Raw genomic sequence first — 25,285 nt, forward strand, 5'->3', positions numbered from 1 at the left:
CACTATCCTTTGGAGCCATTTGTTGTTTTAGAATCTAGCTCCATGCTTGGATGGATAAAGGATATGGTAAGATGTTTACTATCACACATCAGGGTTGTAAGTATTTTCATTGGTTTCAAAACCAGGATCAACTCTTCTGCTGCTTTGAGATCATCATCAGACAATGTGACTACATCTTTCAGATTTTTTTCACATCCTTAGACAGACGAGTTGCAAACACTGCAGGTTGCTGCTCAATATATCTACTAAACATATCATAGGTACTGTTCCAACGGGTTGATACATCCTGAATCAATTTGTGTTTTGGAAGTTCAAGCAACACCTGTTTTGATGCCATAATAGCTGTAGCTTTAGAACTTCTGTGAAAAAAAGAAACTATCCTTCGAATTCTACCTGCAACTCTATCAACCTGTTGACATTTAATTGCCCTCTGTGTGGCAAGGTTCAATGTATGTGCAAAACACCTAATGTGGGGGGAAAATTCTGATGAAATGTTACTTATTCCTGAGACTATGTTACTAGCATTATCTGTAGTAATGGCAACTGGTTGAGATTTCTTGAGACCCCACTCTTCAACAGCATTTGTCAAAACTTCAGCCAAATGTTCAGCAGTGTGAGAGGAATTTAATTGCCTGGTTTGTAAAGTTTGGTTCTGAATTTCAAAACTGTCATCAATATAGTAGGCAGTGATTGTAATATATCCCTGAGCAGCCCTAGATGTCCAACCATCAGTTGTCACTGCAGTGAAATGTGCTTTATTACTGTCAGTAAGAATTCTTTTTTTCACCTTTGTGTAGAGTTCTGGCATCACTTTTTGTGTCATGTGGGTTCTACTAGGCATCTCAAATTTTGGTTCTAAAATGCTAATCAAATTCTTAAATCCAATGTTTTCTATTGTTGAAAATGGGCGCATATCACATGCTAGTAATCCAGCTTTTGCCACAGTTATGTTTCGACTCTTCTGTAAGTTTAATGGGAACTTTGATTTTGAACTTGAATAATTGTGGAGCTGCATTTAAGTTAACTGCCCTGCATGTGTGCTGTTACAAGACATCGACGACTGAGTATTTTTTAGACTAGCTGAAGCTTTCAGTTAATAATATTGAATGCTTACGCTTCAGGTGCACGGCTATGTTGGTTGTGTTTCCTGCCTTGTAGCTGACTTCATTGAAACAGATTTTGCAAACATTTTTCTCGTTCCGTAACTTGCCTTCCATTCACAGTTACAATTTTAAACCGAAATGTTTCCATACCGCAGACCGGTGTGATGCAGGCGGGTTTTGTAACTTTACCGGTTTCGCCGCGCTATTATTATTTGCATCAGTAACAATAACGACATTGCTATCGCCCCCTTCATGGTAATCTGCATCTGTCGACGTTGACGCCATGTTGTTTTACCCTCGTGCAGTGAAACAAGTTAAGTAGGCCGAGCCCAATGCATAAACCCGTAAAACCGAACCCGATTTCAAAAATGTATCGAACCGAAAATCGAAGCAGTGAATCTAAAATCGAATCGGGCCTAAATATTGAACAGTATCGATATTTCGGTGAATCGTTTCAGCCCTACTACCTACTTAGTCAATGTTGCACCCAGAGACAGGTAGAACAATGTCCAAGGATTTCCTTTCTTTTTTGTTCTTGACCATCCTTTTCACCTCTCCTAAGGTAAGACTGGTGTTTTTAAGTTAACGCAGTATCACTCTCTGGAAACACACTTCGTTATCACACTACAGAAAAAAAACTATCTGTACTTAAATTGCCTTGATTCAATTTTTTTTTAATAAACATGTTTTAACATAGATATATGTCCACAACACGTGGATTTTACTCAGTATTTATCACGCTTGAGAATTAGAATTATAACATATTTAACACGACTCGCATGTTTTTTTCATCTACGTATATTTTTCGTACGTTCGTAAATGCACACCAAAGGAGACAAAGATAAGTTTTTAATGTGAATGGTAAAAAAAACCGATTAAAGTTTTGTAAAATCTAATACTGTGGTTTTATTAATATTCAAAGACATCAATTTTCGTTGATAAAATGAAAAAAAAAATTCAAAGATATTTAAATTCGTGGCCAATGATCCTATTAATACAAACGTTAAGTAGAAATTGCACTTCCATGAACATTTATTTAACAACGAAATCCACGAAAACTGGTACTCAATGAATATTGATGAAGCTACAGTACAGTTTAGAGCTTCTAAAGTTTTTTAACAAAGATATTCCTATTAGTAAATCATTCCAGTTAATTTGATATTACTCTAGTATAGCACCTCATATAAGGTCATAGACATACCTCTGATTCAATATTTTATCTATGTCACATTAAAGGAATAGGGAATCATTCTTTGAGTATTTTGAGGTGATAATTTTGGTCTGGACGTGATCAAGTCCCATAAAGCCCCAAGGGCTTTATGATAGATTTGATCAGGCCCCGACCGAAATTATCACCTCATAATACTCAAAGAATGATTCCTTATTTTATTTTATTCATAAACATTTTAATATTCAAATAAAAATAAGCAAACCTCACTGGTGCCTCAATTTGGCGTCGTTTGAAGTTATGGGTTAAATAGTACAAAATCGATACGGAGTGTTATCACAGGCAAAGACACTGGACAATGTAAATATTTGGTGTTGATAAGACCTATTCGACATGCTTCTCAGACGATTTGTCCAGCAAGGTACAGTGATCTATTAGAATAGCCATTTAAGAAATGCACATTGTCTAGTTTCATAACTCCTGGAATTTCTACGGACTTACTTTACCCAGTTTAAATTCAACTAAGAGAACCAGACAACTAAAAATAGTCCATTATATTCCAACTTTTGTATTGGTGTTATTGGATCTAATCAAGATAACTAGGTCAGTCTTTCCACATATAAAGGTAAACGTACTACATAAGACAGTGACCTGTGAATGCCTATCACCATTTTAAATAAACTTTCTTTAAAATTTTGCAAATAGTGTTTTTTTTCTTTTTAATTTTAAATATCAAAAAAATATTTGATTTTTTTTCTACAATATTTTGTTTACACCCCTGCGAGATGATCATGAACAATTCATGATTTTCCCTTGAATGATTCATGAATTATATTCATGAAATGTTCATGAAAAGTTCATGAGCATCCCATGAACTTATTATTGGACATTTTAAAGTCATGAATATTTGTTCATGAAAAATTGTTGATGAATATTCATGAACATTCTTTTTCATGAATAATTCATAAACATTTATATCATGAAGCTTCATCATTTGATGAATGTCCAATAATAAGTTCATCGGATCTTCATGAACTGTTCATGAAAAAGTTTAATGAATCTTCATGAACTGTTCATGAATATCATTATGAATTTTATTCAAGAATAATTCATAAATAAAATTCATGAACTATTCATGAAAATTCTTACCTTCTACATTTTGTATATAAAAAGGCGAAATTTCCTAAAAAATCAAATATAAAATACTTTATTATAACAAATCGATGAATAATGAGACAATATCTTAAGTATCACATAATTCTTATGTACTGACTATCACTTTAAATAATCAGCAAGTTTAATAAAGTTGTTTTAAAAAACAACAGGTAATAATATCAATACTAACTCATTAGCTTTAAAGGAATGTTACAATATTAGAATTGACATACCAATATGCAATGATTTGAAATATAAGCGACATTAGAATATGATTACTAGTTGATAACTATCAATATGTTCTTTATGAAATCTTCCTTTGTTGCATCTTCCTTGCCTCTGCTCATGTTGATTTTACTTGTATTCCATATATTGCAATGTGCATTTACTGCATGGTAGGTAAAATGCTCCATCCTTTAAATGATTATTTTCTACGAACCCAGAGTGTCTTGGTGACAATACTTCTTGGTGGCAATTCTTCAGGCTTCACATATAGCCCCTTCGGTGGCAGAAGAGTTGTACCTCTGTACTGTACAAAAATAATATGACATTCAAATAGCAGTATAATTATGACATGTCGTTTAAAACATTTGGAACATCAACTAATCATTCAATCATCTCATTTAATTTTTATATCAAATATTTTTATCAAATGATAAAGCTGAAATTGTACTAGAGCTTAAGAATGAGAATGCCTACCCTAGAAAAAGTGATATCGCAGAAAAATAAAACAACTCAAGATGAAACAAGACGAAAAATTCAGGAGAAAACATAAACAGGCATTATGCCTGATGTTCAATCCATTTCAATGTATCTATATACTTGAATGAAATACTTCTTAAATTAATTACGATGAAACTATAACTGTTTTCAAATTTGTAAATGATACTGGCCATTCTATTAGAAATTTTCAATTACTTGCAATAGCATTTATTTATTACTTACTGAAATTTATGTTCAATGATCATTATCTTTAGGGCTGTCCAATATTCTGGTTTCACTGCATAATTCTAGAGTAAAAAAAAAATTGTATTAACTCAAATGACATAAGCATATAACTTTACCTTGTAATGGCACCGATTTAGGTATATCAAATGTGTAATTTATTATCAATTATGTAGTTAAAACTTATGAGCTAGTCAAAAAAGAATTTTACTACAAATTAAAAACCACCATTTTGAAATGTTTGAAAAAATGAACAAAACTTAATCTTTCGTTTTGACTCCCTCATAAAAGTTATTTCAACATACATGTTTACATACTATATAACCTTTAATACCATTACTTTAAACTACATCTGCTGCATTATCTTCTTGCATGTTTCATGCTTAATTAATCCATCGCTCATGTTGAAGATCCGTCTGCTTTCATTCAAAATGCGTAATCACTGGGCGGAAGTGACGTAATAGAATCAAAACAACTCGCTGACTGTGTATTCTGAGACTCTTTCATTTGGTTAAATAATTTTTTTTAACATATGTTAATAATAATAATCATAAATGAAACTAATTTTAAAATGCTTAAGTTTTCATTATTATATTTTCAGAGATTATAAGAAACGTACGATTTAATATCGTTCGGTTTACACAAGTTGTGTCTGTTAAACTTCAACCCCCTTCGTTTTTGAACCCTCAAGGTTTTGGAATTTAAAAATAATTTACACTCAATTAAATATTCTTTCATACTTTATTTCTATAATTTGCATTAATGTTTTAAAGTAATATTTTCATTATTGCTAATCATTAATTTAATTGACAAATTGAAGTTCAGTGTGTTTTTGTAATGGAGGCGAATCGACATGACACCTCATAAACAATGGCGGACTCCTCGAAACTCGAAGTGTAGTAACGGTAGTTGTCTGAGTTTAAACAGCTAGCTAATCATAAATGAATTGTTGGAAGTTCTCAACGGAATAATTTACGTAACGGATTTGTAACTTCTTAGGATGAATCGCTTTTCAAATGTGGGCAACAGTAATGCCTTTTACAAAGAAACCGCAAAGGTTCTAAACTCGTCGGGGTCCAAATTTCAACTGAATGTGCTCGGAACATTTTCTATGTCGCTCTCCCAGGAACAGACGCATTCGTCTTGTGTGTATTTATGCTTCTATGATAGACTGACAACCTACCACGTCTTTAATAAACTTGATATACAATGTACTTCAAACAAGTTGGAATTCAACGTATCCTAAATCTTTTTTCCGAAGAAATATGCAAATTTTTAAATTATTTCACTTTTTCAGTTTAGTTTACAAGATTTGTAACAACATAAAACAGCCATAATGTATCATCTGCAAAGACTGATTATTCACTGATAAATTATGTCATTTTTTTAAAAAATATAAATTGAACAATGAGGAAATTAAGCGTCAAATTTAGGATCTAGTAATGACCATTTGATCATGATGTCTGAGACCTTCGTTGTTGTCAATGAATTTACATGTTTCTTAGAATTGATTAAATAAAGTAACTATAATATATCACATCTTTCTTTTTCAAAATTAAAGATGCCACATTTATATAAGTGTTTGCATGAATATTCATGAATGTTCATGAAGACTGTGTTTTAATATTAATATTTTAAGATGTATAATTTTTTTTTAAAAAAGACAATGTTCTGAACACTAGAGTAAACTATGTTATTTATAAAAGTATTTGAAATTAATTATATATTTCGTAAATTAGAACTTCATGAAAATTCATGAATGTTCAATACCTAGAACTATTGAATACCAGGTATTTCCTGTATTCTTGTATATTCATAATTTGTTCATGAATTACATTTTAAGAATATATTCATGAATAAAATTCATGAACCACCTTTATGAACCAGTTATAAACCAGTCATGAATACATCATGAAACTTCATGAACGGTTCATTAAAGTTCTTAAAATCATGAATTTCATCTCGCAGGGGCACTATGCTATACCATTAAAAAAGCATTCATTGCATATGTTAAAGAAGAAAAGAAGTAATATGAAATAATGTTGTATTATTTCAGTGCTAATGTCTTATCCCCTTAATAACCTCCCTGTATGCCAGAAAAAAAGCCTCTATACCATACACTTGGCATTTCACCTTCTACTCATTTCGTTACTTATTATTCCGTTTCAAGCATGATCCTAAGATACATGTATATTAAGTCATTCCCGCAATGTACAGTATCAAGCATATTTAGCTGGTTGCGCCTAATGACAGGGCCACCGTGATCCAAAATTAACTTATTCCCAAAACACTTCAATGTTGTATTGTGTTAAATTATTTTCAGTGAAATCAGTTTGCTTTAGAATTGATAAATTATTAAGATTGTTGGATTCAAATAAAAAAACTTCTATATTTTCAGATGTAACCAGATTAACCTGTTGGCTGCTGACTGTATACCTACTTCAGAATTGTAAACTTATTAGTTATTTTCAATATGTTGATTTTTTAATGAAAAACCATCAATATCATTTCACTCATACTCTGAGGTCATCGAACGCCGGTATGAAGTTTTAGTGATATTCAATTCAAATGCTGGTGCTTGCCATTACACATGCTATGGTTATTGTAGTGTCAACATCTGCTGTGAAAAAGTACAAATTTTGATTTCATTCGATCAATCTTATTGTCACCTCTGTTGCCAAAACAGCTTCAGCTTTAGTCTGTACATATTATTACGACATAATATGTTGGATGCAATCAGTGATCGAACCACCAACCGATAACTTCTATTCAAGCTTAAAATCAAAGTGCATTATGTAAAAGTAAAACAAAACAAAAAGGAATATTGAATCATCAAATGACAAATCGCGCCAGACATTAATTGTAAGTTTTGACCGTTTTAACAGATTGCCTTGGAGAGGAAACCTGCTATGTCTGCCGCCATGAGAGAGATTTCACTTCCTGTGCGCAGAACAAGACCGTGTGTCCCCATGGAGAGGTGAAAAATTCCGGTCAATTGTCACTTCCGGTTAAAAATGCAATGCGAAAATAAAGAAGTTTGATTTCTTTTAAACTGTTTTTTTCCAAAGCCTAAGCAGTTTATATTTTCCAAAGCCGAAGCAGTTTATATTTCTGTTTTATTTACATTACTTGACATAACATGCTAACCTAAACTGTCTTGCACAATTTTTGATTCATTCATTCAAAGTTGTACGGTATTATAACCAAATATTAGCTTTTAAAAGAGATGCCCTTCACACAGAAATCCATTGCCTTATCCAATACCTGATAAGTCAACACACGAACGATAAAGTATTTTAAGAATAAAAAAAATATACCACAACAAAACAAATTTTGTACGAACATGCCATTGGAAAAAACGATATCTTTGTTTTAACGAAGTTATGTGGAAATTCTAATCATTTATCATAACTTTTTACGGGATTAGGTACTCAGTTAATACATACATGTATTAACGAATGAAGCTTAACCCCCTGACCCCCGTTAATTTAGGAATAAAAAAATATACACCGTTTACAACATTTTTTTAAAAAATGTTTTAGACTTCGTGCGCACGTCCCCCCAATCGACTCCTCCACTCCTATGACTCAAATTTACCAAAAAAAAAAAATGCGTATCGTTGAAACAACATTAATGATTCTATATTCTTTAACTTCTAGGTGTGCTTTACCTCGGAGAGTTTTCATGGACATGGAATGGTAGAGTACAGTTCTGGCTGTATTTCAGAACAGGTTAGATTTTTACTGTATAATCTTAACCTCCACATACCCAAAACCCACATTGCGAAACATGCACATAGAATATACACATTCCGAAATGGAATCCAAAGCAAAGCTTGCACGTTCCGAGTCATGCACAGCACAGAGATGTTATTACTACACCTGCATATTCCAAAATCTGCATTTTCCGACAACTGTGCATTTCGATACCTACATGAAAAGAGACATGTGCATTCAGATCCTAATCCACACCTTTCATTGACATGAATGTAATAATGCTCTTCTACAGATTTGCAATACTATAAAGAACATAGATGGACGCACTACACACGCCCCTCTACAGATTGGACACATCATTGGTCGAAAAAAGCGTGCCACTGACACGTGTTTCCATTGTTGTACAGCGGAGTCGACGTCATCTGTACCCTGTAATGACCATCCATGTGCAGCAACGGGTATGGCGATAGTTTTTGTCTGCTTTTTAGTAGTATAGCAAGACACAACATGTGGATTTAAAACGTGTGACTTTAGTAGCTACCTATCCGTGACCTATTGCATTTAGGGTAAACCTTTGACTTTAATTGTAGATTTAACCCATATCATCTCAAACCTTATAATTCAATAATATTTGTCTTGATTGGTACATAGAATTATTTACAACAATGCCTACAACAACAATGACCACGCCCACTACAACAACGACCACGCCCACAACAACGACCACGCCCACTACAACAACGACCACGCCCACAACTACAACACCCACTACAACAACGCCTACAACGACAACGCCCACCACAACAACGACAACGCCTACAATGACCACGCCCATTACAACAACGACCACGCCCACTACAACTACGACCACGTCCACTACAACGGCGCTAATAGCAAAAAGTAAACACAACTTCTTGTTTTTGCATGAAAACCATTGATGTTTCATTAATGACTCTATTTACAATTGACTTCATGATGTTACATTGTGAAAAGTTTTTAATTGTTATCATGATAAAATTTTCACCATATTTTTTATAAACGCTATCATTACTGTTAATCTTGTTTTTTTTTTTTTTAATTTTCAGATTCTTGCAATGTATGTAATGGGATGTCACTCTCTCTTTGTGAAATACTGTACACGCCTATGACGTGTGAGGCAGGAAAGCAATTTTGCATGAACGTTCTCGTCAACAATAAAGATGGAAGTCGGACTTTAGACCGAAAGTATGTATTTTAAAGCTATATTGAGGGTCAGGCAAAATAAATACAGTGTTCTCAGATATTTAGGTACAAAATAATTGACGATATCCATTTTCTTCTACATGAAATCTATGACTAGATCAGTATATCCGGTATGATACCAGCAATGCATTGTAATTATTTATGGGAATTGCGACAAAAAATTAAGCAATAAGGAATCATTCTGGAGTTCGTGTATTGTGAGGTTATCATGACGGCCGGGACTTGAAATTCAATGAGATATGAAGAGCTTTATAACAGATTTGATCACATTCCGACCGTTATTTTCACCTCATAATATTACATAAAAGATTCGACTTAAATTGTCTTTACTAGTTTTATCCAATTTTGCACACGTACAATGTAGTTGATATATATCTAAATCATAATTTATCCGACGCACTTCTTCTAGAAATACCATATTTGGCCAATAAGCTTTGTTTTTAGCTTGGTTAAGGGAATAATACATGTAACCATGTCATTTTTTAATAAATAAAGAAAAAAGAAACCAAGATAAAAGCTGTCAATGTGACATCAAACTGAGTTTTCTTTTGTGTGAACAGTATCCATTATTCATTTGTGAACCCTGAAATGATGAACACTACCTATCCAGAGAATAAAGGTACTCTATATGCAGTATTTTTGCCATATAACAACTAAGTTCAATAGCCGGTGTTTTTTTTTAAACGTTAGTCAAAATCAAAATCCTAGCAAAATGCATACTTCTGATATAGGTAAAATTAATCTGCAAAAGAACAACTTCTTATCTTGAAAACTGTAGGAGGAGCTATCCGTACAATAGGGGTACACAATAGGGGTACCCTATATGCAATTTTCGGCGAGAAATGACGAAGTTCCACAGCTGGGTTTTTTCCAGAAATATCAGAAATAAAAACCCTAGCAATTTGCACACCACTGATATATGTACAATTGATCTGCTAAAGAACAACTTCCTATCTTGAAAACTGTAGGAGGAGTTATCCGTACAATAGGGGTACCCTATATGCAATTTTCTGCGGGAAAATTACCAAGTTCCACAGCTGTTTTTTTCATAAATTATAAGAAATAAAAAATCTAAGTTATTTGGACACCTCTGATATATGTACAATTGATCAGCAAAAGAACAGCGCCCTCTCTTGAAAACTGTAGGAGGAGTTATCCGTATAATAAGGTTACCATACATGCAATATTCTGCGAGAAAATGAAAGTTCCACATCTGGTAATTTTTTCATAAATCATCAGAAATCAAAAACCTAGCAATATACACACCTCCGATATATGTACAGTTGATATCCAAAAAACCCAACTTCCTATCTTGAAAACTGTAGGAGTAGTTATCTCTACAATAAGGGCACCCTTTTGGCAGCCGCCCGCCCGTCATTTTTACCATTTCAATAACCAGATTTTTCCGTTGGAAAACCCTGTTAATTAAACAGTGCAAATATCTACTTGAAAATTGCATAATGTCAAACCTTAAAATGAAAATGGGAGATAACACACTTCTAAAAAAGGGGGCATGTTTACAAAGCATTTATGGCAATCAAAAATAAACAAATTAAAAATACTTTTTTGTCGCTGAGGAAAATAATTAAAACTCAGAGAACAACAAGCAACAAAAGAAAAATAACACAATATAAAAGGAATGATAATACATGTATGTGTATATAAAACAAACAACTTGTTTTTTTTTCCCCCATTTTCTTACTGCGATTGGCTCAGTGGAAGTTAGTTAATGCATGTATAACAGACTAGGGCGGAACACTTTCGAATAAAAATATATAACCTCGGGCTCCTGGCGATGTTTATGTCGGGGCAAGTCCACGGAATGTAGTTAGTGATGATGAGAGATACGTGTAGTTTCTTTCTGCCCAAACAGTCTCACCGTAAAACATATAACATGTATCCATTTCAGCAATTGTTTGATTAGATACGAAATCATTTGAATTATTTTTTATTATTTCGCATGATTGTGCAAACGTCGCTTGCGCCATAATGGTATCTCATTTTGCATTAATGCAATGTATCCACAAGACACCCAAAAATTTAGTAGTAGCGCCTAGAGCTATCAAACGCAAAGACACTGAGATGTTAAAATAAAACATAAAGGAATCCGAAATCTATTCTTCAAACGATTTGGTAATTTATCATTTATGAACACGAAACGTTTGATTGTGTCGAATAATTCATTATTTATCACTACATTGACTAACTGACAACTTTGGGGTGGGGGGGGGGGGCATAAATAGGTTTAAAAAATAAGTTTTATTGCTTTTATTCATCACAGGGACATCTTATTAAATCTCGGTAATTAAGGTCAGACGACACGTTTTTCAATGTTATAACACTTTTTACAGGAGTTTCTTATTGATTCAATAATACTTTAACAATTTGTTTTTGTTTGTTTGGTTTGGTTTTTTTTGGCAAATTATAAGGCTATTTTGCCAAGAATTCGTGCGAAATACTAGAGTATACAATTTTCTTGTAGAATCTATTTGAGATTACAAATTAATTTCCAATCGTAGAAGAGCATTGTTACAACGCACTTTGAAAAATTACGCACTTTGAAAATTTTTAATTTTGGGACTAAGTCAACGCACTTTGAAATTTTTTTTTTCAAAGTGCGTTGATATCGTCGATATTAACGCACTTTGAAAAAAAAATTTCATGGTTTAGTGAAAAAAGTTGATAGTTTTATATACACGTAAAATAAATTATTGTTTTAACCTTGTTAAGCTTAATGTGATATATTTAACAAAAAAGATCTTATTGCATTCTCAGGTAACTTGATAAACAGTTTCTAGATAAGAATTATTTTTTTCATAAGAAAATATTTTACACAGAAAAAAAATTCGGGAGGTTTGAATTATCCAATGTAACATAAACTTCATCGCCTAGCAATTGCATTTTCCTTTTTTTTTTTAGCATACAGCAAATTTACCTGTTATCTACACAGCTAATTGTGCCACATACGTTTCACATATGTTTGAACTTAACACACGTACAACATATGTTAAACATACGTTACACACATGTGAAGTCAAACCGTACGTTACACATATGTTGAGAAACGCATGGTTAACATACGTGTGATAACATACGTTCAACATCACATATGTTTAACATACGTTAGATTTTACATATGTTAAACATATGTGAACCATATGTTTTACATATGTAGATCTCAACCACATGTTACACATATGTTAATAAACACATGGTTAACATGAGTTCTAAAAACCATGTTACACGTGCGTTAATAATATATATGTTTTACATATGTGTGAACTGAAGGCATGCATTTGAATAACTTTACATTAAAATTATATGCATGCGCGGATCTAAGGGGTCGGGGGGGGGGGGGTCGGATGAATCCCAACTCCCCCCCCCCCACGGAAAATGAAAGTTAATGAAATTTACACAGTAAAATTATCGCAAATATGCCTCGGATCCCCCCCCCCCCCCCCCGGGCAAACACAATTATCCTTCGGAACCCCCCCCCCCCCCCCGGAAAAAAAATTCTGGATCCGCGCATGATCTGCATGTACATGTCTGATGTTGCTTTATCACTCATGTCTTTGAAATTAATGAATCCATGTGAACATGTGTGAAGAAAAGCCTTGCTACTGTGCGTGTTTATTGGTTTAAACTATGCATAAATATCTTAAATTAATTCGATAACGAATCCGGAATTAATACGAAATCGGTTTTAGTTTTGTCGATGACAAACTATACGTCACATTTTTACGTCACGGAACCAGAAGATCAAACTGCAGGATGGATTTAGCAGAGGTATTAATTTTCAAGCATTGGTTTTTATTTACTTGCATTTGAAAATTATATCGTACAATTACCAATGTCAAAAGAGTAGTCATGTAGCACGGAGCTGTAACTGTGTTCTCCGGGAAAATTCGGGTTGAATTAATGACGATAAAAATGATGTTTCCCCAGAGAGCTACAACTAAGCAGCTATTTGGTTTAGTTAATATAGAAGAACCAATACTTATTAAAACCCATAAAATATATGTCAATCTTGGATAAAACGCATTTGAAAAACTAGAGAAAAACTAGAGCAAAGCCTATGTTACGAAACGAGTAGGTCTTCCATAGACCCCCTTCACGATAACTGCGGTACTGCTATCTTGCAGGGCAAAATGATATACTTTGCCGAAATTTCAGTAGGTAGATAATTAAATGACGTAAATGAAACAATTGACGTTACGTCATATTTCACCAAATTATGTCATTTTGCCCTGCAAAAGAGCAGTACCGCAGTTACCGTGAAGGGGTTAATTGCAACTAAGTGAAATAATTATTGAATTGCCTCTATTAAGTTGTATTCTTATTGCATGGTAATTGAAATTTTTTTATAGGCATGCTGCTTCACATATCCCTGGAAGAGGACACCAACTAGCTAACACAATCAATGACAGATGTCTCTTTGAATTGATAAAATCATAATGTAAGTACACATACCATTGCATTTCACAATTTAAACGTTTTTTAAGGGTCATCAACACCGCTGGGAAATTTTTTCCATACAAATCCAACCTAATAAATAACTCAAAGGTATGGATTTCTATGACATACTTCATTAAAAGTAGAAGTGACTGGGTGTTCAGGATCATTAATGATAATCTGTTGCATGACACCTACATATACATTTGTATTTCTTAGTAAGTGTAAAATGTTGATATATCTATTTATCTTATGCATGTATTATATTTTGTAGCAAATGGATATAATACAGAAGTTTCAAAGATCTGTTTTGATGTAGCCTGAAGATTTTGTAATGAATGATCCAGGATCCAAAAGTTCTTCGAGAAGTTCAAAGACAGTTGCAATGTGGTTGCTAATTTAGTGACAGATTAAGGTAATTCAATTTAGATAAAGATTAATACAGACATGTATCCAGTCACCCCCAGCCCAATACCCCACTATTTTTTTTTTTTGTTGCAGCAAAGATTTTTCTTAAATTTTCATATAAAAAGTGAATTATCAAGGAGTTGCCCCCCCCCCCCCCCCCAATGCATGCACACACACACACACTTTTCTGGGGACTATGTGAAACTATGTGTAAGTGTACTTTAGAATATCATTTCACCCAAATGATTCAAGCTTATTTGCATAAAAAATATTTACCTGTATAGGTTGTTTTCCGCTTACATGTATAAATTATATTTTTTATCGTGTATTTAAAAACTCTAATGATTGTATGTACTTAAGTTTGTATTAATATTTTAGAAAGAAGTTCAAACAAGCATTGTCATGGGAAAACATTAAAAAGGAAGAAGTTGGAGGTGGACAAAAATCAGGATGAATATACTAGAGGTAAAAAATTATTTTGTCAAATTAATACTTGTGATTGACCTTCTATTTTGCCCCCCCCCCTCTCTCTCTCTCTCTCTGAGAGCTTGCAAAAAAAAAAAAATTATTAACAATTGTAAACTTTCTTCATGTTGTATTTGCAATAAAAACTAAATGGATCCTGTCACTCTTTAACAATATTGTTAAATAAAAAAGCAACCGAGGCATTTGTAAATTTTACTTCATCATAAAATGAAATTTAATGTAAAATTCTTTGTTTTTTTTCCAGAAACTATTAAAGCACAGAAGAATGACAACAATATAAATCTAAATGTAATCATTCAAGGAATTAAATTCATTTTTAATCTCGAAACTGTCTTTTTTCTGTAACTCTAATTTTAGATTAACAAGTAGCTGGAAATGCAAAATGAATGTTTCCAAAGATTCACTGAAGTTACTGAGTAATTAATTGAAATGATTCAAGCAGCAAGATGAAGTATATCAAGAATGAACTGAAAAATTAAAAATATTCAAGTAATTTAATTAAGCAATTTACATGCGATATGTACATGTATGTAATTCATGTGAAAAACGTACGTTGTATCCACATACGTAAAACGTATGGAATGTATCACGTTTGTCTAACACACGTGTAACATACGTTTCACATATGTTCATTAACATACGTTAAACACACGTGGTACTTAAATCACGTTAAACGTACGTGAGGTCACATACGTATCACACACGTTTAACGTATGTGAAACGTATGTGGCACATTTTGCTGTGTAGTATATTGGGCTATGCCCGAACTAATATGATTTATATTTATGAATAATGGAGATCAATGTATAATAAATTTCAACTGGCTTATTGCAAATATGATGAGAAAAAAGGATACCTTAGTGCGAGAAAATTAACCCACATCCTAATGCTTGTTTTTAATGTTATAATAATATAATGTTCGTTAATGTTAATATCCTTTTATTAAAGTTATTTATTTGACTAGAATACGAAAAGAGGGTTACAGTAACTGTTGAAACACATAGATTCTTTAGCGTACCAATGGAGAAATTATTTTTTCGGCCAGCACGTTTTTTTTTTTCAATAACACTGCATGTACTTATACAGAGCATATTTTTTTCCGATCTTAAATGTTTACCCAAAGTTGCTGAATATATGTTTCGGAAGGAACAATGAGGGGTAGGGGGCCTTCTTCCTGTAATCAATTAAATGATGCACTGGTATTTGACCTGTATCTTTGGTTTACCCCCACCCCATCCTCGTTCTAAGAATGTTAGATTCACGAGTGTTAACAAATCATCATAAAATAAAAAAAATTAGATTTAGTTCGAGAATTTGTGATATAAAAATATTTTTTTCAAAGTGCGTTAACAGTGTCGATACTATAAAATGTTGATGGACCTTCATAACGCACTTTGAAAAAAAATTTCAAAGTGGGTTAACTTGGTCTAAAATTTAACGCACTTTGAAAAAAATTTTCAAAGTGCGTTGATTTTGTCGGAAATTTAACGCACTTTGAAAATTGTTTTCAAAGTGCGTAATTTTTTCAAAGTGCTTTGCCACAGAGCACAGAAAGGGGCATAATCAATAATAATTTTTGAAACCAATTTTATTCAAAATCTCGGTTCTTTTTACATCGGAACTCTTTATTACGAGGATATAATAAAATGATGCTGAAGTAATGTGTCGTCTGACCTTACATTATGCCATTATCTACATATATCGCCGTGTTTGTGTCTTACCAGATGTGTTACCGAAGAAGAATGCAAAAGGGAATGGTGGGACACCACTTCAGACAGACAGGAATGTACCTCATACGACCCAAATTATTTTTTTACTCAATACTTCACTTGTTCGTATTGCTGTACCGGACCTCTTTGCAATAGAAATGTTGTACCCGACTCCAGTACGCTTTATCAACCGCATTAGTTGGAATAATAAACCACAGTGCTGAACATGTTTGTTGTTGGTTTGTCTCTTGACTAATATTAACTCTTAGTATCTCTAAACCAATCTTTAAATAGCTGAAATTTATCTCCTGTTTTACCATGTAAAATATATTCTTATCAAAATCCCAAATGCTTTCTTTATTATTATTTTTTATCATTACCTCTCCAATTACTTAAACAAACTTTATTTCGCGACGACTTTATTTCGCGATTAACCTACCTTCTAAATCACAGTTGCTGAACATCATGTTGCTGGTACATCTGTAGTTTGTTTGTTGATATGTCTACCAAAAACTAACACAACATTGTATCAACAAAGACTGTATTTTACTATTTCCCTCGATATACTTGCTACTTTTATATGACCAGTGCTTAACCTTGTATCGTTGGTTTGTTTCTAGATCTAATACCGTATATCCGGTGCGGTTTTTTTTCGCCTGTCACAACATTTGCGAAAAAGGTGAATATCTGTTACAGTTTTAATTTGCGTTAGTCATATTTTGCGATTTAAGCAGTTCCATATAGAAAATGATGCAGGATAAAATTTCTGCGAATTAATTCAAAATTAAATCATCGCGAAAATTACTGGATATACGGTATCAACTCTCAAAATCTAAAAAGAAATTTTATTTCGTAGCTAGTTTTTACAAAGTACAGGTCTGCTATCCTTGGATACTGGATGGATAATAGATGCAAGAAACAACATTTAGAATACAGGATATAATCCATCCTTACGTAAGCCATTAAGTTATCAAAATTTAGCTTGAATTAATTTAATTTTAAGAATTGGTTTTGCAAAACGAACCACCGTCCATTTGGTACAGATTTTAAACTTATATCACCAATCGTAGTACGCATTTTCCAAAAAGTTTGTGTACAACAAAAGTGACAAAAATAGCTTTGTACATACATGTTCTTTTAAAAAAAAAAGTTTATAAAGCTTTTTGGCGTTTGCATTCCATATTTTTAACCTGATGAAAAAAAAAATGAAAAGGATTGCTAGGGTGGGTTGTTCGTTTTTTTTTTTGCTGTTAAATTTAAACTTTAATGTATAAATTTTCAACATTTAAATTCATGTGCTAATTTTACAGATTGCTGTGCATATTTTACAGATTAAAGTGTGAATTTTATACATTATTACTTGAAGAAGTGTCGGTGTGGAACTAATACACTTCTGTTATTCACACATCTAATCCGAAAATTTTATTCCGAACATATGACTTTTGGTCAACAGTTGCACAGAAGCTATTGAATGATATATATTTATCTTACTTCATATTAATAAGTCAACAAAATACACAAATATATTCTTAGATATACCCATTTTGAAACAAAAGTTCATGTATCAAGATGCAAAATAGTCCTTTGAAGGCAACAAATATCTAGAAAGAACTGAATTAAGTTCAATTCATAAAATGTTGCAGAGGATCAAACGCTTCATATCAGTTCACGGAAAGATAACTAAAAGGTCTCGAAATGTGACCGAGCGATGAAGAAATGCAATTTAGTCACCTGACAGTCACGTTCTCGTTGACTGAATGGCAAAGTCCACTTTGTGTTGTATTGTAATGCATTAACTGTAATTGTTCATTACACAGCCCTACCGTTAGACCAGTAACTGCAAAGTCACTGGTTCGAACCCCGGCTGTGGACACATAATGTTGTGTGCTGTGAACTTAGACAAGGAACTTTATCTACATTGTGTCAGTCCACCCAGCTGAAATTGGGTACCGGCTTACGCTGGGAGTTAACCTGCGATGGACTGGTGTCTCATCCAGGGGGAGGCTATGTCCACGGAAACCAGGGATAAGCAGCAGCCTTATGCGCCTAATGGCACAGAGATAGATTTAACTTTTTGACACTGACATACTTTTTTCTGGTCTCAATGTGTCACGGCAGCATGGCCGTTTATTGAAGCCTTTAACACATCCATCATCATCCCCCAGTTACAGTTCTGTGATGTTAGTCATCTAATTGAGATAATTTATCTAGGTCTTATACTTATAAAGAAGAGAAGACTTACGTCGGCATATTAAATGCTACCCTCTCGTATAAGCTTCAAAAATGTCATACAATTAGAAGTTATCTTTCATTGGTATTTCTAACTGACTCAATAGTTATAGTGATTGCATTTTTCTACCAAATATAGCCTTATAGTTTCTATAACACAGCAGCTTTGGAGTCTTAATTTAGACGAATTTTAATCTGATGTAGGTAGATAATAAACCGTCTAACCTTTATTGGGAAGCTTACAGTCAGTTCAAGCATATCTTTTACAACATACACCATAGCATAGCATAGCATTGAAATCTCTTAGCATAGCATTGAAATCTCATAGCATAGCATTGGATTCCCATACCATAGCATACAATCTCATAGAATCGCATTCGTCTTATCATACCATAGCATACCATAGCATAGCATACAACATTATTTTAACTCGGTTTTAAATGTTTTTATTTGAAAAAATAAATATTTACATGATAGATTTGTGGTAAACTTTGGGTTCTTATTATTTTTCTTCGAAATGTGTGGATCTCTTCTGTGTATGGAGGCGTTTTTGTTCAAATCTCATAGCATACCATAGCATAGCATAGCAAACCATATCATTAAGCCCTTCATTTCAATTTCTCATAGCATAGCATACAAATCTCATAGCATACCATACAAATCTCATAGCATATCATTAAAATCGCATACCATAGCATAGCATAAAATTGTAAAAGATATGCATGAAATGACTGTAGTTCAGTTCATTTCAGTTCAAATGCTAGGGAGCTGTGTTAATTTAAGAGCATGTGATCAAGTTCAAAGCTTATTTCTGTTTTTATAAACTTGCTGTTGTGTAAATCCGATTTTGTAATGCATGCAATGTATGTATTATATGTATTACTGTTCAATTGATTCTTCTCAACACTGTAATTTATGCAATTCAGAGAATAAAGAAACTGTCATTGTTATTGTCAAATTGTCATTGTTATTGATTAAGTAACTGACAAAAAAGGTCTTATGTTTAATGTCCATCGGTTACTTTGTATATTATTTTTTTCTGTTTTAATTAAAAAAAACATCTTCAAGTCTACTGTGCCGGATAAGCATGCAAATATTCATATCAAATGATTAACCATTGCCTTGAAAATAAATAACCATTTTTGTTATACAATTGTAGTATGTCTCACCTGACTCGTGAGATATTTACCTTTGAAAATTAAAACAACATGAAAAAAATTCTGACGCTTAGATGTATCAATAATATATATATATATATATATATATATATATATATATATATATATATATATATATGTATATATATATATATATATATATATATATATATATATACACCAACCTGGCTGTAAAATATTTACATGAAAAAGTAATTTAAACATGTGCCGTCCAAGGTTGAATCATCAGAGACAAGCCAAAACACAGGTTTTATCGTATATAAAGGATTTCATCATTTTTCTGATCTTTGATAAAGGCCATTTAACATCCGTGCATCACACGCGACAAAGGATATTTTATCTTTGTTCTGACGTCATGCTTATAAATTGCTGACATTCTTTTTTTTTACTAAGTACAACTATAGCTTACGTTAGTCAGCTAGTACAATTAGGACTTTATAAATTAAAAAAAAATGGTCACCAGTATTCTATAAAGCAAACTTCAAATTTATATTTATCCATGAAAATCTTACACCTATTTTTATCCACATGCTAAATACTAGTTATGAAGAGAGTGAATTGAAACGTAGTCAAAATAATAGGTTATTTCACGTTTTAAAGCAGAAGTGTAGATTTCAATCGATGCAATCGTCATTAACTTATGTCCAAATCTTTCTGACAAACGGTTCCTTGGATGTGTTTTTTTTTAAAATTGAAATAACACCATCAACTTAATAAATCAAAATATTTTTCATCGCCCAATCGTCCAATCCACACCTTGCAAGAGTTGTTTCCCTCTTTGGGGTCGACACAAAGGTCAAAATTCGAAAACCCTATTTTTTCCCCTTATTTTTGCAACAAAATATTTGTAAATCCAGTGATGAAATATTTTTGAATTCAATTATTTCTTCAATATGCGAGTCGTCCAATCCAAGGGCAGTCAAAATAATAAACGGAAACGGATTTTTAATGTCAAATTAAAAAGAAACAAACCTCAAACCAGAAGGGTTTCTGTGAGAAATATTGTACGGCTTATTTCCTAACAGTCCAAGAACACAGCTTTTGTAAAGTGTGATTTGCTCTTTTATATAACACCTTTTCTATGCAAAGTGACCACACACATTAGATTATATTTACAAACATAACTTCATATGAACGTTTACACAAAACGAGATCTAGACATCATCCACAGTATTCAAAGATTACATACTAGTATGCATGAAAACAAAATTGTTTTAAAACGAGTTAAGGAATGGCATTGTTTACACAAAATACTGAGGGTTTTAGGGTTTTCAACAACAGAAAAATTCGGTACCAGTGGTGTTGTTTTTTATTTATTTATTTATTTTTTTGTATGGAAACATCAGCGGTCAGCTTATTGACAGATATACATTAAAAACTTAAAAACATGATGTTATAAATTCAGACAATACAATACAGTATCCCTCTATCGCGTTAAACAAAACCACCAGGAAAAAAATCAATTCCAGTTCCATAATTATTTCTTTAACACAGCTTGTGAAATGCGATGGCAATAAATCAATAAAAGGATATTTTCATGAATGGGTTCTGCGGTTCATTCACAAATTCCAACACCTAATATATGTAGCAAGCAGCGGACGTTCTTAGCAAATCAGCGATCAGGAAATCCACCCGTTGTTATGGCAACCGGAGAGTGGTGATGACGCGACAGGATATAACGGAGGCATGAACTGTCAGCTACAGCAGTGAAGTAGGGGAGTCGTCTGATAAAGCAATCTATCGATTTGTAGTCTTCATCGAGACATATACGCACAACTATAACTAACGTAGCGATTGCGCGCTGCTCTAATAACAACTAAAAGGGGCACCTTGCAAGATTTAACGAACATTTCTTAAATTAATAGCAACAGGAACAAAAGAGATTTGACTACACACAAAATAGCGCGACTCATTAAACAATCGTAACCAATGAAGGGATTCGTTATATTTGCTTGTGTGTGCGCAGCTTGGGGTGCCCCGGCGTTGAATAAGGGTAAGTTTAGATTTTATTTATTTCAAAAAAGTTTATTTAAACACCATTTATTTTCAGAAGCGGACAGTGTGTTTGATGATAGGAAATTAACAATAATTTGGAGAAAATTTTACGGAAAAAAAATATATTTTCTAACGTATTTAACAAATAAAAATGATGTGCCAAAATTGAATAAATAATTTCTGATAAATGATACAGGTGTATGATACTCTTTCATAGATATTTACAATATTACCTTTGTAACTATTTATTTGTTATTCAAAAAAGAAAAGTTACTTTTTATGCTTTTTAATGTTATATTTTTTCACACCTATAGAAATACATGTAGCATCTGTGTTTTGTTGTGTGTGAGTTTTTTGATTCTCATTTTAAACATTGTAGTAATAGCCACGAGAGAGAGAGAGAGAGAGAGAGAGAGAGAGAGAGAGAGAGAGAGAGAGAGAGAGAGAGAGAGAGAGAGAGAGAGAGAGAGAGGGTTGTTTGGGATGACGAAAATGTGTGAATGTATCAAAGTGTAAGATTACATGTAGCAAGATTGAACAAAAAAAGCTTAATAGCAATTTGTTATATTTGTATCAGTTTATCTAAGCCTTGCTTGCGAATAAAGACAAATAAAAGGTGGGGAAATATCTTCCCAGTGGTCTGATTTGTAATACCTCAATATGATGATAGAATAGTTAAATATTCAACAAAAATAACTTGTTTGCTGGACCTTAAAATTATATTTTTCTACTCTCCCCCTCAATGTGACATGCATGTGTTCCGCGTTTTCTTAAAATTTTATTATTTTGGATAAGTTTGTTTTTTTCATTTATTTTTATATTTTTTAATATAACCCGTGTTTTTACCAGAACTTATCGTTAAAATATTTTATAAGTTTCGTTTCTTTAAATCCTATCGTGCTGGTACCGACAACAATTTAATGGCAGCAAACGGCTTCTTCTTACATTCTTAGTACGGAAGTGTTCCGAATAGAAAAAAATAAAATGTTTAAATTTCCCTGAAGAGAGTAGCATTCGGCTTTAAAAAAACTGTCAAAATACCATGTTCTGAAAAAAATGCAAAAATATTCACCAGAACATCGAATAACACAATTTCGGTGTTTGAATCTTATAAACTCTTAACTGACAAGATGTGTCTAAGGGATCTATGCGGGTTGTTATTCGAACAAACTGTTGTAAAGAAAAACTAGTATTCGCCGTCCTCCCCCCCCCCTCTCCCCCCCCCCCCCCCCCATACCGCCACCGGTTTTATTATCGTCCCTTTCGTCCTTGTTGTCGAAATAGATATAAATTAGTTCTTGCTAAAATTTCTTTACAGGGCAAGCGTCAAAATTTAAACGGCAACATGGCGGACGTAACGTTATTTGAGCTGTTTTTTTACACAAACGTTCAACCATACCTTTAATTTTTAAGCCCCAAAATATTTAGAGTGACCCCCCTTTGCCCGTGACGTAATATTATGATCCTACAATAGCATCGAGGTTTGCACAAACAACTGACGAGGAATGTAAAAAATTAGAGAATTAAGCTATGAATTTAATCGTTATATATTATCTTTTGTTTGTTTACATATCAAACTGTAGGTCCTTGACAAAACAAAACACTTATTAGGTTTGTTACTGACTGTTTACAAAAATTTGTGGTGTCGGTAAAGTCCATAGAAGGCTCGGCGGAAATTTGTGGGGTCGGTAAAGTCCATAGAAGGCTCGGCGGAGCCGAGCCTTCTATGGACTTTACCGACCCCACAAATTTCTGTAAACAGTCAGTAACGAACCTAATAAGTAATAGTGTGTTAGTAAAAAAAAGGGAGAAAAGAGCAAAAAACAAACAAACAAACAAACAGAGACAACACATACAGGGCTTACAATAAGTAATTATTATAAACGTTTCCGAACGAGTCGATAGGAGTGGCTAAGCTGGTAATACAATTAATTATATACACCTGTAAACTTTGCGTAGGATTTTATTAAATTGTCAATAGATGCAAATTTGGAAACATTCACCGGATCAGGTTCAAATCGTTAAAAAATAGGTGAAAATCAAAACAATCATTTGGTGACAATTCGTGAGCGGGTTATTTACAGGTCGCTGTAATTACATTAGGTTACTTGTGGTTTAACAGTAGACGGCGCTCTCTCGCTTGTTTCCGCATCCGGTAAAACAAATCTGTATTAAAAAAAATCACACACATATCCCCAGAGACCGTTTGATGTCACTCTAATGATCATTGAAGCTTAAATTATTTTTTAACGCGCCTGTTTTCAAGGGGTTTTTAGCTCACCTGAGCTGAAAGCTCAAGTGAGCTATTCTGATCACTTTTTGTCCGTCGTCCGTCCGTCCGTCCGTCCGTCCGTCCGTCCGTCTGTCCGTCCGTCTGTCCGTCTGTCTGTCCGTCTGTAAACTTTTTACATTTTGAACTTCTTCTCTAAAACCGCTTATCCAATTTCAACCAAATTTGGCACAAAACATCCTTATGGGAGGGCGAATATAAATTGCAGAAATAAAAGTCCGATCTGTATTCAAAGCTGAGAAAACCTTGAAACTGTAGAAAAAGGGGGGTGCATTTTAAAAAATCTTCTTCTCAAGAACTACTGATTCCAATTCAACGTAGTTTAGCATAAATTATCCTTATGGGAAGGAAAATATAAATTGCAAAAATTAAGGTCTAATTCTGTTTCAAATCTGAGTTATTACGAAAATAATAATAAAGGAAAGGCGTGTTTCAATCAGTTTAATAGCTTCGGATTCGGCATCCGGTAAAATGGGTAGACAAGACTTGGCCTGGGCAAAACAAAAGATTGGCAGTTATTAATCTGCCAATCTCATTAAAATTTCAGGATATATGATGGACCAGTATATTTGTATTTGCTGTAAATATTGCTGCAAAATAATGCGTATTTGGAATTGACGATTGCCGATCTGCCCCGGCTTTTATTTTGCCACGGCCCGGGTTTGCGTACCCATTTTACCAAGTCTCGTATTCCATACATCTAAAACGAGGTTCTTTGTTTAAGGCAGCCATGACATTATACGAAAAAGGGTCGATCTGACTATGATGAATTTGCTTGTTGTGCAACAGTTCGCGAATGATGGGAAATTTTTGAAACATGCAAAATATATTGGTGCCGATTTTGTGTAGTAAATTGAGGCTACATATTTCAACGCGTTGAAAGTTTTCACACATGACGTTGGTGTTAGCTTGTTCTGATTTTCGTTTCGTTTTCATTATTTATGCTTTGTAACCTGGGAACTATCGTCTGTATTTCGTGATTTTTACGTATCAAATCAAACAGAGACTTCGGTAAATCATACAGTTAACTGTTTACCTGCGCAAATTAAGCAAAATCTGATGTATCAAAAAAGTACTGAAATACAATTCATTCTATCGGTAATTCGGCATTATATTTTGCGTAATGGTAGATTAATGCAATAGGTTTTGTTGAGATGCTCGGCATTTTCTCGAGTTTATTCGGTTTAAATAGAGTTTGATATCGCTGTC

The 25,285-nt window shown here is 33.3% G+C and overlaps 2 protein-coding genes and 1 long non-coding RNA gene across 5 annotated transcripts in view; all 3 read left to right on the top strand.

The window, feature by feature from the left end:
• The window catches only part of LOC117686979 (uncharacterized), a 30,242-nt gene extending 13,632 nt beyond the window's left edge, over window positions 1-16,610 (top strand). The window contains exons 1-8 of one of the 2 annotated variants that reach the window (XM_066067112.1): window positions 2,585-2,692; window positions 6,770-6,820; window positions 7,257-7,348; window positions 8,031-8,102; window positions 8,380-8,545; window positions 8,739-8,987; window positions 9,173-9,311; window positions 16,400-16,609. In XM_066067112.1, the coding sequence (XP_065923184.1) occupies window positions 2,665-2,692; window positions 6,770-6,820; window positions 7,257-7,348; window positions 8,031-8,102; window positions 8,380-8,545; window positions 8,739-8,987; window positions 9,173-9,311; window positions 16,400-16,583 (981 nt within the window). In that variant the 5' untranslated portion in view covers window positions 2,585-2,664 and the 3' untranslated portion in view covers window positions 16,584-16,609. Of the gene's footprint in view, window positions 1-2,584; window positions 2,693-6,769; window positions 6,821-7,256; window positions 7,349-8,030; window positions 8,103-8,379; window positions 8,546-8,738; window positions 8,988-9,172; window positions 9,312-16,399 lie in introns of those variants that run through there. The other variant, XM_066067139.1, reaches the window with a different exon arrangement.
• LOC117687272 (uncharacterized) lies at window positions 13,701-15,003 on the top strand. 2 transcript variants are annotated; one of them, XR_010712382.1, is made up of 4 exons: window positions 13,701-13,785; window positions 14,056-14,196; window positions 14,568-14,654; window positions 14,920-15,003. It is a non-coding gene; the product is annotated as an uncharacterized lncRNA (long non-coding RNA). The 2 variants fall into 2 exon arrangements; XR_010712383.1 differs by lacking the exon at window positions 13,701-13,785 and adding an exon at window positions 13,874-13,892.
• Window positions 16,611-21,483: 4,873 nt separating the features above from the next.
• Window positions 21,484-25,285, top strand: part of LOC105319777 (uncharacterized) — a 31,330-nt gene continuing 27,528 nt past the window's right edge. The window contains exon 1 of the mRNA XM_066067194.1: window positions 21,484-21,784. Within this exon, the coding sequence (XP_065923266.1) occupies window positions 21,721-21,784 (64 nt within the window). The 5' untranslated portion in view covers window positions 21,484-21,720. The remainder of the gene's footprint in view (window positions 21,785-25,285) is intronic.

Source organism: Magallana gigas, chromosome 1, assembly GCF_963853765.1.
Source record: "Magallana gigas chromosome 1, xbMagGiga1.1, whole genome shotgun sequence".
Classification (NCBI taxonomy): domain Eukaryota; kingdom Metazoa; phylum Mollusca; class Bivalvia; order Ostreida; family Ostreidae; genus Magallana; species Magallana gigas.